General features: G+C 39.9%; 1 protein-coding gene across 1 annotated transcript in view; it reads right to left on the bottom strand.

Annotated features, from left to right (window-relative positions):
- The window catches only part of LOC139724644 (activating signal cointegrator 1 complex subunit 3-like), a 45415-nt gene extending 29567 nt beyond the window's left edge, over window positions 1-15848 (bottom strand). The window contains exons 1-11 of the mRNA XM_071635778.1: window positions 15780-15848; window positions 14917-15057; window positions 14105-14269; window positions 11500-11754; window positions 10266-10397; window positions 7968-8159; window positions 5096-5320; window positions 4162-4281; window positions 1615-1866; window positions 961-1143; window positions 392-614 (exon numbers count right to left, since the gene is read on the bottom strand). Of these exons, the coding sequence (XP_071491879.1) occupies window positions 392-614; window positions 961-1143; window positions 1615-1866; window positions 4162-4281; window positions 5096-5320; window positions 7968-8159; window positions 10266-10397; window positions 11500-11754; window positions 14105-14269; window positions 14917-15057; window positions 15780-15848 (1957 nt within the window). The remainder of the gene's footprint in view (window positions 1-391; window positions 615-960; window positions 1144-1614; window positions 1867-4161; window positions 4282-5095; window positions 5321-7967; window positions 8160-10265; window positions 10398-11499; window positions 11755-14104; window positions 14270-14916; window positions 15058-15779) is intronic.
- Between the last annotated feature and the right edge of the window lie 455 nt (window positions 15849-16303).

Genomic DNA, 16303 nt, shown 5'->3' with positions numbered 1-16303 from the left:
ATTCCCTGGAAGGCAGTGGTGAAGGTTTTCCTGGATACGTCTTTAATCAATTTCTTGGCAAGCAATTCAAATAGATCCAAATCAACCCTTGAAAAAAATGATCAAAGAAACAAAGAAACAAACCTCCAAATCAATCTGTGACACACTCATCAAAGTTAATAGCATGAATAGAGATCAGGATAAAAGACAAATTGAAAGAAAGACCAATGTAGCACATCTGTGAGTTGACCGAATGTATCTTATCAATAATTTTTTAAGCATCATATCCATTTCTTTTTACATCCATTCCATGAACCTACATCAGGCTGTTGTTCTGCGCTGAACTTGCGCTGTGATTATGAAATAATACTGATGATAATTATTGTCGACATTCTAAAGGCATGCCATGTACCTATTGCAAATGGGTCCATCTTCTTCAGGTCTTCTGCGGTAATGTGCGGAGCAGAGGCTATAACGTGGTGGCACTCCCAGGAATGAAATTGGCTGAGCGGGTTCTCCTTGGGCCATATTCGCTGATCCACGGCCTTTGCATACTTCAGAACCTGATCAGCCATGTGAGGGCGTTCTGCATCCAGGGCCATTTCAAAGAGCGCCCGCATGAGGCGAGCTGCATTCTACAGAACAGAAAAGCACATCACGTGCCAAGTCTTCAGGTAGGTAGGTGACACTTTTTGAACAAAAGTCTGTTAAAGAGCAGCTACTGATTCTCATAACGCCGGCAAAGCACGCTTTATATGTTCTCGAATTCGTTATGTAAGATTAACTCCGACTTTGCTGTTTTGTTTTTACGGCTACACCAACACTGGCCTGTAATGCTAAGTTTGCTTCCTATTATGTAATCTCATCAAGAGAGCAAATTAATGGAGAAGATAATATGAAATGGAGAACAAAATTATTCCTTCAAGATATGCACCTGCATAAACTTTGATATAAATGGCTGCTATTTATAAGTTTTCTTACCTGTGCTATGTTGTTCATATCGGAGACCAATGAAAAAGCTTTCGGTTTAACGCGCGAGATGTACGCCTGCAAAAGGATGTTGACCTTTGCAGTTCCCGACTCGATTGGCTTGGCGTAACTCACGTATACTTCACAGTATCGTTCATCCAAGGTTTCCAGTTCGTCTTTCTCCTCCTTGCGAACCTGTCTCATAAAGGCAATTCGTAGTTGATGCATATTCGTTCATTAGTTTTTCATGTCCTTGTGGTTGTTTTTCATGCCAAAAAAAATAAAATAATAACAATCTGCTTGTGGACAAGTATTTCAATTCTAATAGAATAAACCTCTCCAAGACCAAATTTCTAACAAAGGAACAATTATTGACGAAACATTTTTTTCAAAAAAACATTCTTTACCCAATACACAGGAAAAGAACATGTATCTATACAATATAGATATTCAAAGGAAACGAAATGGGAAATGTTTGTTTTCTCACTTCTTTTAACGTGAATTTCAGGCGTGATGTGGTCAAGTATTTATAGTTTCACCATTATCGTAAAGCAGTTTCACTTTCAATGAAATTATCGTGTTTTGACTTTATTTGACATCGAAGCAAGACGAGGAAGAAAAAAAAAGAAAAAAATGCCGGGTGTTAAAAGACCACCGAAGTCCTACCTTGACTTGTTTAAACTCATGCGCCCCACTTATCATGGGGAATATCTCCTCCTCGTCTCGACAAATGGGGATCTTTTCGTTGAAGTGTTGGATGGTCTGCCACGTGACATACAGGTGGCTCGCGATACGTCCGATCTCAGTGTACTCGAAGGATCTGGAACTCACGTCAGTCTTTACCATCTTAGCCCTCTGGAGCAGGCGCGCAGATGTGGTCACCAGTTTTTTGAGAACGTTCTCGAAGTTTCGATCATCCTGTAAATAACGCAAGGGAAAGAAGCAGCTCTAAGTAATATCAAGCGCCTTCAAGCTCCGCGCCGTTTTCAAAGATTAATACACTTGGTGGTTAATTGTTATTCAGTCAGGTATGCTGGAGTTTATTTACTCATCTCATTATTTTTTTTCAAATCATTTATCTCGCTTATAAGAGGAAATCATCCATACAAAACTCAAGCCCCGTTTAAACAGAGCCCTTCAAACTAGAGTTGGGCGACAACTGCATGCAGGTAGCGTCCGGGTAGTATTTTTTGTTTTAACCCTGTCTGTTAAAACGGTCCCCGCAAAATGTTGCTCGGATGATGTCGCGGTAACTAGGACCCCGTTTACAGTGCGAGGCTCGGCCGAGACCAGCACCTCCAGAGCGTGGCCAAATGCGCGGCCAATTTTGGCCCCGCATTTGGCCCTTTGCGCGTTTACACTGAAATGAAGGCGGGCTCGGCAACGGCCGAGCCGTGGCCGAGCCTCGCACTGTAAACAGGGTCTCTATGCCAAATTCTATCCTACCCAGCAATGGTAGCGTAACGCAACATTATCCCGACATCCCTTCAATGAAAACGCAACGGCGGTAACATTCCGTTGATATACTCAACACGCATGCTCAATATTGCAGAGAATGATTGACACGCCGCCAACGCGCCGATCACGGGCAATAGTTTTTTCACATAATGATCTTTATGCAGGTGAGATGAGTGATTGTAACCACGCTATGGGTGGGATTTCACGGAGCACGCGAACGATTTGCGAAGGACGCGAATGACAAAATCCAACATTCGGAAAAGTTTTTCTCCGAATGTTTTCCGACAATGAAGCCGAAAACTATTCTTGCGCAATTTGTGCGAAGTTTCCACGACGTATGTGCGAATGTCGTGTGTATCATTGCTAAAGTACAGCATGTTACGTACACGAAGAACACGCGACGGAAATGCGAACAACGAAAAATTTTCAATAATCATGGGAGAAAATGTACCCAAGGAGAGGTGGAAGCTGTCTTGAGTTGAATTTTTTTCTTTCCTCTATTTCTCCTTTCCTTTTCTCTCATTTCTCTATCGTGTGCTTGCCTACATTCTTTTTCTTAATACCTATATCTCCACTATAGTAAGGAGCATTTGATTTTTTTTTCAGTTCCTCCGACACAAAATCTCTATAGTTCAAATGAAATTTTACATAGTTAAGATAAATTCTAAGTGTATTCTGCGATTTTTTTTGTATATCAAACATTTCTTTATCTTTGCTAGTCTTTAATTTCTTTTGTTACTATAGTTGTTAATAATTCTTTGATGTTTAGATGTATTCTACAATTTTTATCTGCAGAAAACGTATAAGTCATACATCACCCAAACGTGCGCTAAACGTTCGCGAGAATGTCTCAAAAGGTACGCGAACCGTTTGCGATTACGTCGTAAAATGATCGGAAAAACTTCGCAGATTTCGCGTAACATACGCGAGACATTCTCCAAAGTTTCGGAGTCTGTTTGGGGTTTCACGAACATTTTGCGAACATCGCGCGTGTCTTGCGAAGGTCTTGCGCATATGACGAAGCTTTCAAGACAATTTCGAGAACTATTCACGAGCAAATCACGACCAAGTGTGCGGAAAAGGTTCGCAAAAAGTTTCAAACTTTTTTGAAATTCTCGCCGAAGTAAAAACGACATTCGCGAACAACTGACGACGCTTCCGAACGCTCACGACCGTTTGGCGAACTTTTGCAGACTAAAATACGAATGCTGGATTTTGCCATTCGCGTCCTTCGCAAATCGTTCGCGTGCTCCGTGAAATCCCACCCTAAGTTTACCAACACGACAGCCTCCCTAGATGTGATGCACAATCTAGAACAACAGGTGGCGCCGGCCGGTGGGCGGGGTATATTGTAGTCGCATCTGTGGACACACCCCCTTTGTGGAAACCTACCCGGAGAAGGGTTTTCGGTCTGTGTCTGTACCCCACACTCTCTCCTGCTATTTTGCATGGAATTTTGGCGAAACGGTATAGTATCATGAAAGATGTAATAGCGATAAGAATAATTACGATTACAATATGGGAAAAACAACAAAAGAGAATGTATTTGCCAAGTGCGAGGTGGCACTATTTCTAAATGACAGTATACAGAAAACACTACATCTTGATTAAAGGCGTTATCATTTTAGTACTTAAACAGGCGAACATGGCCTATTTGAAGACGTGAATTCAGTTAAGTTAATGGAGTGAGAATGGCGACTACCTATGCTGCAATCTGCAAATTTTGATGATAAAACTATAACCCATATGGTTTACCATGACTTCAGCTTGTCTAAGACCGTACGCCTTCGGGTTGAGTCTCATTCGAATGTAGAGGTAAGTGTATCTCAGCCAGCGCAGAGCCTCCTCCGTGTTGCTGACTGTACCAAGCACAATCTGTAGCACGGGAAACAATAACAAATGTCACAGCTAACACGAAATCTCGCCACGGCAACGGATGTTAGTTCTTTAATATCTTTTCTTGAATGTTGTTAAAGAGTTACATTTTTACTGAAGCACAACGCTGCTAGTTATAATGCACAAACATAATCGTATAAAAGTGCTCTGTATAAAAAATGTGATTTTGACATTGCATCTATGCAATATATTAAGGAAGGTCAATTCTTTTTTTTTTTTTTGGGGGGGGGGGGGAGAAGGATTGATTACTAGTAAGCAAGTGATACAGAGGGAAGTGAAATCAAGAAAAAAACGGCAACTAAAAACACCAAAGCCTTACAGATATTTCTGTCATAGCCGCCATAGTCTTGATTTTGTGCGCCCATTGTGAATTAGTGGTAACTGTTAATGTTCATTGTACTATAGCACTATATTTTGTAACTTCGTCCATCATCAAAGTTGTCCATGGAAATAGTGTCGCTTCGCGATACAGTCAAATCTGTCTTAGCGACCACCTGTTAATGCGGGTGGCTGCCGCCTACCGTATATGGCCACTAAAAACAATTTCCTCCGAGATAAAAAGCATGTTTAAGAACCTGTCTGTAACGGCCATCTGTCTATAACAGCCACCTGTCTATAACGGCTACTTTTTTCCGTCCCCCTTGGGTGGCCGGCCGCTACAGACAGGTTTGATTGCAGCTGAATAGATACATTACAGGGGTTGGCCTTGAGTCTTCATTGTTCTTTAAACTATCCGTATTTGATTTTGAAGGTATTGTATACAATTGGTGATAAATTCACCTCGGGGTCTTACCTCGGCATTGAGATTATCTGCCAGTTTCTCCTTAAACTGGCTCTCGATCGGATTTTGGGTCATGAGGAGCTTGAGGTAATGCGGCAGCTTAGAGTGAGATGTGATGATGTACCCTTCTCCGAAAGTATCAAACTGAGGCCGACCAGCTCTGCCGAAGATCTGAAGCACGTCCAAAATACCGACGTCTTCAAAGCGGGATGTGTCCGGGTTGTAAAACTTCGTGCCCTGAAAGTAAAAACATGATCACAGGGAAAATATCCAGTGACTTTAAATAATCTATGAAATTTTAGTCTAAGTAAATGTTTGACTATTTCATTTGGGAAAGATATATATCATATCATAAAAAGGCAACTGTGATGGGAATAAGGGGAAGACGCACAAAGTCCTGTGGGTCAGCAGATTCGGTAGATAGTTACTCACAAGCTCACTGTCTTATTTTTTAAAATAATTTTGAATGTTATGGAATATTAAAAAATAATCCTGGTAATACATGCACAATGTTTATTGCCAAATTGACTACTCTATCATGGAAAATGAAAATCGAATGTATGTGTTTCTTTGAAAGTGCTTTGAATTGACATTTATTGTCGGAATATACGGAAAGTTCTAAACTCGGGTTCTGAATGCAGTTTTGAGGAGTCTATAAATTACATCTCAAACCCTTCAATTTTTTTTCTTCAAATTTTCAAATTCAAATGAATTTATTAGGAATTTTCTGCATCGAATATATATTACAAATGAAATACAGTCATTTATCTTTGTTTACAAGACAATAGAACATACAGTGAGTACATCCGAATATAAAACTGAGATATAACACGTGTACAGATTAAAGAAAATAATAGAATACGTCAATTGGGAACCACTCGGGATAAAGTGAATCAAATGATCAGAATGAATTATGGCACATGTATTAGGAGTGTAAATGCAGAAGACTGTCGTCAAATAAGCATATAGCTTGAAAATACGACATCCTTGAAAGAGAAGAAAAAAATGGGCAAAACATACATCTTGTATATTTATCGAAAAGAAAAGAAAAAGCAAGAAAAAAAAGACAGTGACATTCTGGCATTACATGGCAACAACAAAAATTGTATAGACACTATATACAGATAATGAGGTGATTGAGGTGAGCGCTGGTGCAAGTGGAAGAGCCCAGCAGGCGCGCGATACTAGGTGCCTTTTTAAGATAGGAAAACTTGATATGTTTATTGAATAGTTTTGATGTAAGGAGACTGGGGGGGGGGATAGTATCAAAGCATTGAAAATTAATCTATTTAGTTTTGTTGGTGTTTTTTTTTGTTTTGTTACAAAGGTCAGATATCATCTAATTTCAGTAACTTCATAAAATGTACTTCTTCATGTTTGCTTTAAAAGAAAAACGAGATGTGCATGCTTTAATTTGTTCGGGAAGAGAATTCCATATATCCGGTCCATGGTCTCGGATAGATCTATGAGCGACAAGTAGCTTCGGGTTATTTAGATGAATGTCACTGCAATGACGAGTGGCATAGGAGTGTACTCTCCTATTTCAGATGAAAGTATCATGGAAGAACGGTAGTAAATTCTTGATGTATTTGAATACAAAATGGCGGATTGATAAATATGAAAATCATTTATTTTTCATATTTTCAGTCGTTTAAATAGAGGATCGGTATAGGCTAAATAAGGTGAATGTGTACAGATTCGGACGCCTTTTTTTCTGCAAATGAAATATCAAATCAATTTTGGATTTATTACAATTGCCCCATACGATATTACAATAATTGACATATGGCAGAACAAAAGCATTGTACAAGATTAGAAGAACGTTCTTTGTCAATATTGGTTTCAACCTACAAAGTATACCAACCGCTTTCGAAATCAAAGTACAGAGTTATATCATTTTATGAATATGTTCATTCCAAGTCAAAGTTGAATCCAGAATAACACCTAAGAACTTGGTGGATTTCTTTTCACTAACAAGTACACTGTCCATAAAATATCTATTTTGTGATTGGTACGGGATTGAGGACTCTTAAAGTGCATAAAACAGGTTTTATCAACGTTCCATGACATTGCACTTGAAACACAGAGATATCTTGGACAATTCGGTATTCAGAGTATTAATACGAGTATTTATACATTTGTTTGAATAAAATATATTTGTGTCGTCTGCAAATAATATCATATGAAGAAGATGTGATGAATTAATAATACCATTTATATATATATATATATATATATATATATATATATATATATATATATATTTAAAAAAGATAGGTCCGAGGATTGAAACTTGGGGCACGCCACAGTTAATATCGGAATAAGAAGAAGTTTTAGACTGAAACAAAACAAATTGCTTACGATTAAAAGGATAACTTTTAAGGTTACGATTAAAAAGATAACTTTTAAGCCATGAAAGAACTATAACTCTTATACCTAATTTTGATAAATTGTAAATCAAAATTTGATGATCAATTGTATCAAAAGCTGTGCTTAAATAAAAAATAATCCAATTATATGTTCTTTGTTAGACAAAGTATTATCTCATCACGTGATCATATTAAAGCGTACTCAGTTGAGTAGCCCTTCCTAAAACCAAATTGATTCGGATCAAGAAGACTGTTAAGAAGATTGTTATCAATAAGAAATTTATATAAACGATCATAAACTAATTTTTCAAGAATTTTAGCTAAAACGGGAGGCAACGAAATGGGGCGATAATTTTTTACTTCGCCAGGATCATCTTTTTTTAAAATATAGAAATTCAAATGGATCATGTACAGGCTACTTTCCCTCGTATGCCATTCATTAGTCAGGCTTACATACAATAACGCGTTACCATCCACGAATTATTCTTCATGCCGAGCTTTCGAGTTCCGTGTACCTTGATAATGACGGCATGGGCAGGGAGGTTCACACCCCAGGCCAGAGTGGTGGTGCAGCACAAGACTCGGATCAGTCCAGCAGCGAAGTACTTCTCTACGAAGTTGCGGCCCGGCCTCGAGATACCGGCGTGATGGACGGCGAACCCTTGGGGCACCAAGTCCGCCAGAATCTTGTCATGGAGCCGCTCCAGCTAGGTGACATTGAATAATAAACAGACGATCCGTCATCACCTGCGCTCAGTTGCGCTCATTGCATGCTGTATTTGTGTTCTCTATTCGTCAGTGTCCTACAGTCAAACCTGTCTTAGCGATCACCTGTCTGAAGCGGCCTCCTGTCGTGTACGGTCAATACATCAATTTCCTCCGAGATAAAAAGCATGTTAAAGAACCTGTCTACAGCGGCCACCTGTCTATAATGGTCACCTTTTTGTCTCCCTTCGTTGGCCGCTATAGACAGGTTTGACTGAACAGCTGTATATCAAAACTAAAACCCATAGGCTTGTGACCTTCTTAAAATATACTGACTGCATTCAGCGACATACCAGCACCGATATTAGAGTGACAAGCCGCTTCATATTCATGCTGACTTCAAGGAAAGAGTATGGTTAATCAAAGACACATGATAGAAAAGTTTCATTCAATCTAGATATAGAAATTAAGCAGGATTCGTATGATACCACTAATTTGCATGAAAAGAAAATATCGCTCGAGTAATATAAACAGGTCAGAAAAGAATAAAAGAAGTTGATATCCAAAATTCGTTGTAATTGTAAGGTCTTCAATCCTATCTAAAGTATAATAGATCTTCGTTTTCGGATATCTGTAATTTAACTTTTTGTTTAACACGAATGAGATATACATACATTGTACATTATTATATATACAATATGTATATATATATATATATATATATATATATATATTTCATGATGGTACAAAAACGTTTAGCTGCTATCTTAAAGTTATGGATAGACTGAAAGCAAACAAACTACTTCAAACTGTTAAAAAAACACATGATGGCTTTGATTTCAGAAAAGAAAAGTTAAAACTGTACTATCGAGAATATGTTTGAATACTTAATACAGAGAAGAAATGTTGAAATACAGAATTCTGAAAATTCCAGACCTATTTTGTCATAATCTTAAAATTTTCATGTATAAACTATAATTAACAACTAATGAATTACCATCTGTTTTTATCCACATGTTCAAAAGAAATCTATCTATTCATTGTTACCCCACTCGTCAGAGTGACGCCTATCACCTTCCCCGTACTCGCACTATTTTAGCAAAGAAAACAATTATGTTTACTGGACCCAGATACTGGAATGACCTCCCTCAAGATATTACTTCTTCCTTATCCCTATTCACCTTCAAACGCAAATTCAAACGGTTATTACTTAGTGGATACGCACTACCCGGCTTTTAGCAACTTTTTTTTTTAATACTCCCAGTCTTTTATCTTTGTCCGCAGCTCCAAGTTATTTAACGGTACCGTTATAGCACTCTTTTGTAAACACGGTGAAATAATTATGTACTGTCTCGTTTAAGCGATATTCATGTGGTTCAATAGTTCGTTCTTAATATTGATTTTGCACTGGTACAATTTAAGTTGGTCAAGATAAACATGTCCATTCTCCGTATAATTTCACGCCTATGAATTCGGTAACCTACAGTGTTTACAAGCATCATTGCTTTTATGTAGGCCCCACCATATTTCTGACATTGACTTGTGATATGCTCAGATGATAATGACCAGTTACATTTGTGTTTAATATGTTTTTTCTTTCTTTTCCAAACATAAGATATGGTTGTATGTTTTTTTGTACTCTTGTTTTACTGTCAATCATTTTGTAATCCCATCACTGAGAAAGTGGAAATATGAAAAATAAACTTGAACTTGAACTTGAATTAAAATCAAGCGTGTAATGGCAACTACTTACTTGTTGGCGCTATTAGTCTTTAATTCATCAAGATGTTTATTGTACATTAGTCAAATCACACCAACGCTTACACACACACACACACACACATATATATATATATATATATATATATATATATATATATATATATGTTATAAGTGGATATCTACTCTCCTTTGAAATTTATGTTTGATGCTGGTGCTAGATTCGTAATCCTAGTTCGGGTTCGAGTTCGAATCATGTCTGGAGCAAAAAAAAAGAAAAATAATGTTTCAGGCTCCCTTTACCCTTCTGAAAACAGTGTGCAAATGTTGCGTACACTGACGGGGTAACCTACGCTGAAATATTACAATGATGTAATGTATAAGCCTACCTCTTTTTCAGCATCCTCGAATAATTCGTGCTTTTCTGTGCAAAAGAGCGGTGTAGATTCCCTTGCAAGCCTTCTTAACAGCTCATCCGCGGTTTCACGGGTGCCATTTCTTGAGAACACGAACACCAACACCTGTCGAAAACCAAAACAAACAAACAAACTGTTAAGCAAGTATAAAAACCTTTGACATCTTTAAACATTCATGTTGAATGTTTCGACTTCGATCTCAGGCAAACCATGAAGAAAATTTTGAGCAAACTTTCTCAAAATGCGCTGTCAGACTGGCAAAAGATCGAGAAGTTTAAGATCAAGAAGTTTGGGCCATTTGTACGCGCGCAAGAAAGAGTGCGCCGTCCGATGGTTAGTGATTGTGACGTAACAAAGCACATCTGTACATGACAATGGCCTCGCGCTTCGAAGACACCGCCCGCAAACAGATCGAGAAGTTTCGCGATCTTCTGCCACTCTGACCGCGCCCAATATGTCATTAACTTTATAGGGAAAACAGGCACATCCATTTTTGTTTAATTAACTGTAAATCCGACTAAAAATGAATTATTCATATTCAACCTTACCTCACCTTCGTCAATAATATCACTCAATTCATTTCCCTTATTTTGATACTTTTGATATACAGCCCTACTTAACATGACATTTGAAAGTTTGCATAATCACCATGAGGGGTTAATGAGAAATTTTACCAAACACAAGCATATTGATTTTTTGAGTGGCCCACATTTCTACAAGTTTGTCTTTCACGTGGACCTCTCTTTTCCAGTAACACAATTAGTTGAATGAATTATAATTATGTTCATTGTTGTTACCTACATTATGGGGGCATTTCATGAAGCAATTTGTCAGATATTTCGTCTGACAAACTGTTCAAAGCTACTGAAATCCTTGCTTCTGATTGGCTGAAAGCAAATTTTGTCCGACAAGTTGTCGGACAAAATGCTTCATGAAATGCCCCTTATACCTTTTTCTCCTTGATCTTATATCGACAAAAATATGCTATTGGAAATAAAATTTCATTTGAATTTGAATATCATCGAACGCAAGATTTTGATTGGTGGAAACGAAGGTTTCAGAAGGATTTCAAACCTAGCCTGCCATCCAACACGCGAGGAGTAGGGTAAAATGATTTACTAATGTCAATGACGAATGCTTTAACCCTCCCCCCCCCCCCAACACACACACATACACTCAAAAACAGACTAAAACATGGTTGACCAACCTGATGACCATTCTCTAACACCTCCTTCATCTTCTCGTAGCAAACGTCGTTCATCAGATCTTTCTCTTTAATCTTTTTGAAATGCAAGTTCTTAACGCCGATGAAGGACTGCTGGAGCGGGACGGGACGAAATCGGGCATCAAAGAAAAAGAGTCCCTTGTCAAGGTTCACGTGGAGGAACTTCGCGACGTCCTTATAGTTTGGCAGGGTAGCTGACAGTCCAACGATGCGGACATTGGTTTCGTAGGCCTCGACCTCGATAGAAATAAATGATGAAATATATGAATACATTAATGTAATAGATAACTATGTTTGTGCATACATTATACATGGCTGGAGACAGCTATACTGCTAATGCGAGCGCGGTAAGTTGGACTACACAACTTTTAAGCAGGTATTGTTTAATTTGCATTAGGTGAAATCCTATCCTTCTTTTAAGGGATTTACTACAAATTAATCAATTAATCAATAGCCACCAAGAGCATGAAATTACGACGTGCACGCGTTTCTGTAAATATCGTATTCTGTTTAACGATGGAAGTGACGCTGATAGTCATTATAAATAAATAAACATAATATCATATTATATAAACTTATAGACTTGACGCGTTGATACATCTCGGGTTTTTTTGGAGTGCTTAGATGCTACCAGTACTCTGTAAAGATGTGAAATCTTAATGTGATCTGAAAACAACAGTTAGTAGGCTATTTCTAATCATTTGAGGGTGAATCTACGCAGGTTGAAAGATGGGGGGGGGGGGGGGGATCCACCTCGCATCAATGACCATTCAAGAGCTGAGGCGACAACTTCCGTGATGCACTCCACTCTGAAGGCCGTGTCACACCTTTCCGGGCAAGCTTCGCGGGCTTGTTGCGAGGAGGAATTTTCCAGCACGCAGGAGAATTTTCCGCGGGCGGACAAGAATGTTTGCGAGTTTCGCACTTGTTTCTTACCTACTAGACGTGTGCTTTTTACCTTCTACTTGCGTGCATTCCGTGTGACCTGCGTGAGAGCTTTGAAACCGATCCGTTTTCTGTTACGAGAGACTTACGTGTGCTGAGAAGTACCTGGGTTGGAGTTGCCTGCGAGGTGCTGCTGGTAAGAGTCACCTACTGGTGTTCTGCCTGTACCTCTGCGAGCGAACCCCCGCGACTCACTCGGAACAAGTTTTGAGCATGCTCAAGGCATTGTCATACCGTATATCTGGGGAAATTTTGTGACTTGACTTTTTTTTTTGTTTTCAGTGATCTTTTTATTAATTCCATTTCCTTTGAGAATATAACAATTCAAAAAAAAAATTACACACATTCTACATAACATTTGTCAAAAATCATGTAAATATTCCTACAGTTATGAGACATAATCCATAATCCATAAAACAAGAATAATCATTCAATTCATTTTAAGGCAGATTTCAAACAGAAGAGAGGAAATAGAATGAATTATCCGATCATTCCTTTTTAACTACAAATCAAACAAGCAGAATTCATATATGCAATTGTGAGCAATTTAGCCAAACACTAAAAAAACTTGCGGAGAAACAAATTTGCTACCCGGAGCTCTCCGCAGTTGTTCCTCACCTGACAGTACCTAGCGCGTATCTCGTCTGTAGTTGCCCGGAGGTGCACACGCAAGTCCGATTTAACCGCAGCCAAATTTTGAGCATGATCAAAAGTTTTTCCGGGTGAGTCGCGGGGATGCCCGGAGAGGTCCACGCAGAACGCCAGTAGGACGCCCTTAGCGGCAGCACCTCGCAGGCAACTCCCACGCAGGTACTTCGCAGTCCCCGTACGCAGCAAAGATTATAGGGAGCTTTAGATTTTAGACGCGCGGAAGTTCAAAGGGAAAAAAACATGCTCTGAGCGTGCGCAGTAACTTAACGTGCGCTACTGCGCACGCTCAGACCATGTTTTTTTCCCCTTTGAACGTCCGCGCGTCTAAAATCTAAAGCTCCCTAATGACATTCTGTGGGACCTCTGCCATTCCTTCAGAGGAATTCCTTCACTGAGTTGTCAGCCCCCACGCGACTGGTACACAGGTCACACAGTATACCCGGAAGTAGAATTTAAGTAGAACGCGTCCGGGAAGTAAGACACAAGCACTGACTCGCCCAAATCCGCCCTCAGAAATTGTCCGGTACGCTGGAAAATCCCTACACGCTAAAAAGCCAACATAGCTTGCCCAGAAAAGTGTGACAGGGCCTAAACATGGATGAGGATAAAAAGATTTGCGTGCGCACCTCCGGGCGACTACGGGTGAGATACGTGCTAGGTACTGTCATGTGCGGGTCATCTGCGGGGACCTCCGGTTAGTAAAAATTGTTCTTCCCAAGTCGCACGCAAGGATTGCCCGGAAAGGTGTGACGTGGCCTTTGGGACGTTATAGCGCTCAACGTAGGTATCGGGAAAATGACGTCTGTGGATTGCAACGCAAGCTACCTGAATGTATTAGGCCTAATCCCTATCCGTTGTCATTTTTCAAACGAACGTCACTCAGATTATTACCCCAATGCCAACACCAGTCATAGTCTAGGCGTTTATCATATCAAACGGAAGACAGATGTCTATATCCCAAATCGTCATCATTAGTATCTACTTAGCCTACCTGTCTCAGCGTTCGTGCGACCAAGCATTCGATGACGGCTCCCCTGTCTTCGTGCAGGAGATGAACCTCATCGATGATGAGGAGTTTGACCAGCTGGATGAGAGTGGCGTCGCCCGTGCTCTTCCGAGTGATGACGTCCCATTTCTCGGGAGTGACGACGAGCATCTGTAAAGATTGTAAGTTGACTATGAAATCGTACGCAATGCAACAAACCAGATGGTTTCGGGTGTTATGCGTGTGGTGTGGATAATCCGTAAATGTTGAATGGTCGCGGTAATGTAACGAACGCTATTAAGGTTCTATATAAGGTTTAAGACCAGCCTGTGACTGCTACAAGACTGTTAGGGCTGTGAGTTAGCTCAGTCGGTAGCTCGTCTACCTCGCGATCCAAAGAACCCGGGTTCAATTCCCGCGTCCCACTGAGCAATATTGCGTGTAATCACTTACCGTCTACTCTAGTAACAGGGAAAACATTCTGTCCCTCGGGTAGGACATAAAATGGAGGTCCCGTGTATGAGAGAGTCACAACTCACGCACGTAAAAGATCTCGCTTAATACAACTATATATATAATTTATTCATCGCAAAGAGTAGTGTTAAACCCGGTGAAGTGGGTCCCGCCTCTACATCCAACTGGACCCCATGATGGATAACGATGGAAGACCAGCTATTGCAGCTGAGTAATATTATAGATTATCCAGCCATCTTCTCAGATGGAAATTAAACCAAAGATCCTACACTACTGTAGTGTAGGATCTTTGATTTAACAAACAAACAAACAAGCAAAACTTTTCACCACTCAGCAAGACCCACCTGTGACTGCATGATCTCTTTCTTTGTGAGCTTTGAGTCCCCAGTCAATTCTTTCACGGAGATGCCCAGCGGCTTGAGGCGGGAACCAAATGTCTCAACCATCTCCGCTGCCAGTGCTTTCATTGGTGCCACGTACACGATCTGAGCGGGAAGGGAAAAATTGGGTCATGAAACCCAGTCATTATGTCGTCACTGGGTTTCATCGAGAAAGTCTCCAAGACCCGCCTGTGACTCTCTGACCTTTGATACACTGTACTACAGTTTCTATTGTGGGTAGTGGAGAATGTAACGAACGTATGGTGGTGAAAGTAACGAACGACAAATCACCCTGTTACGTCATAACGAATGTATCGAGAAAGTTTCCAAACGTGACTCCCTCTGAGAAAGTTTCCAAAACGTGACTCCCTCTGAACTAAAACATGTAGTATTAGTATTAAAGTCACGCAGTTTCTATGGTGGAGAATGTAACGAACTGTGATGTTTAAGGCCAAATCTGCAGAGTTGGGCAAATCACCCTGTTACGTCATACCTCATCAACGTATCAAGTCCCCCCCCCCCCCCCGAAAAAAAGTAATAACATTGTTTTGCTTTGGTGATGTATTTTCTACTGTATTGATAGTTTGGGTTATCAGCTTTTCAAGGCGAAAAAAATAATCTTTCATGTCAGCTTTTTGTCCATATGTTCTTCTTGCTCCGGTTAATTGTTTCGTTCAGTTCATTTTTTAGGGTGTAGGCCCATATGACAGGGGTTAAACGTTAGCTAGAAAGTAGATGGAAAGAATGATGACAATCAATATTGACCAACAAGCATAAATCTGTGACAATGCTTTATGATCAGCTATGGCTCATGAAAGCCAGCTCACTTTGAATTCATCAGTTTTGACGACACCCTGTTGAATGTGCTTCCTGACTTCGTGCAGGACCGCCAGCATGGCGATGTTCGTCTTCCCCGCTCCGGTCGGGGCGCAGATCAGCAGATTCTCGTCGGTGTTGTAGGCCGCGTCGAACACAATCGTCTGAATGAGATTCAGTGTCTGCATACCACGGAAGGCTTTCCGACTGACCTTTAGGTTATGGTGGTAAGTTGAAAGAATGTAATCGGTAGAGATTACAATATCAATCGTGCGTCTACCCCTTGACCCATAGCCATTATCACAGGCGATAATACGAATGTAGGGAATGGAAAAAGAAGCTTTGTGGAAATCAATTTACAGATGAAGGTAAATCTTCAACACATCTCTTATCAATATATCTGTTTCGTGAAAACACCTAGAACACCAACTTCCATAAATATCTTAGCTTTCACGTACAACGTAAAGTTTGGTGTGATATTGTACTTTTCGTAAAGGGAAAACAAAAAAGTATGCAAAGTATATTTCAAATAGGT

This window comes from Diadema antillarum, unplaced genomic scaffold (assembly GCF_040938485.1).
Source record: "Diadema antillarum isolate AM-2024a unplaced genomic scaffold, OU_Dant_1.0 scf00000015, whole genome shotgun sequence".
In the NCBI taxonomy this organism is placed as follows: domain Eukaryota; kingdom Metazoa; phylum Echinodermata; class Echinoidea; order Diadematoida; family Diadematidae; genus Diadema; species Diadema antillarum.
This window is presented reverse-complemented; position numbering and strand designations above follow the sequence as displayed.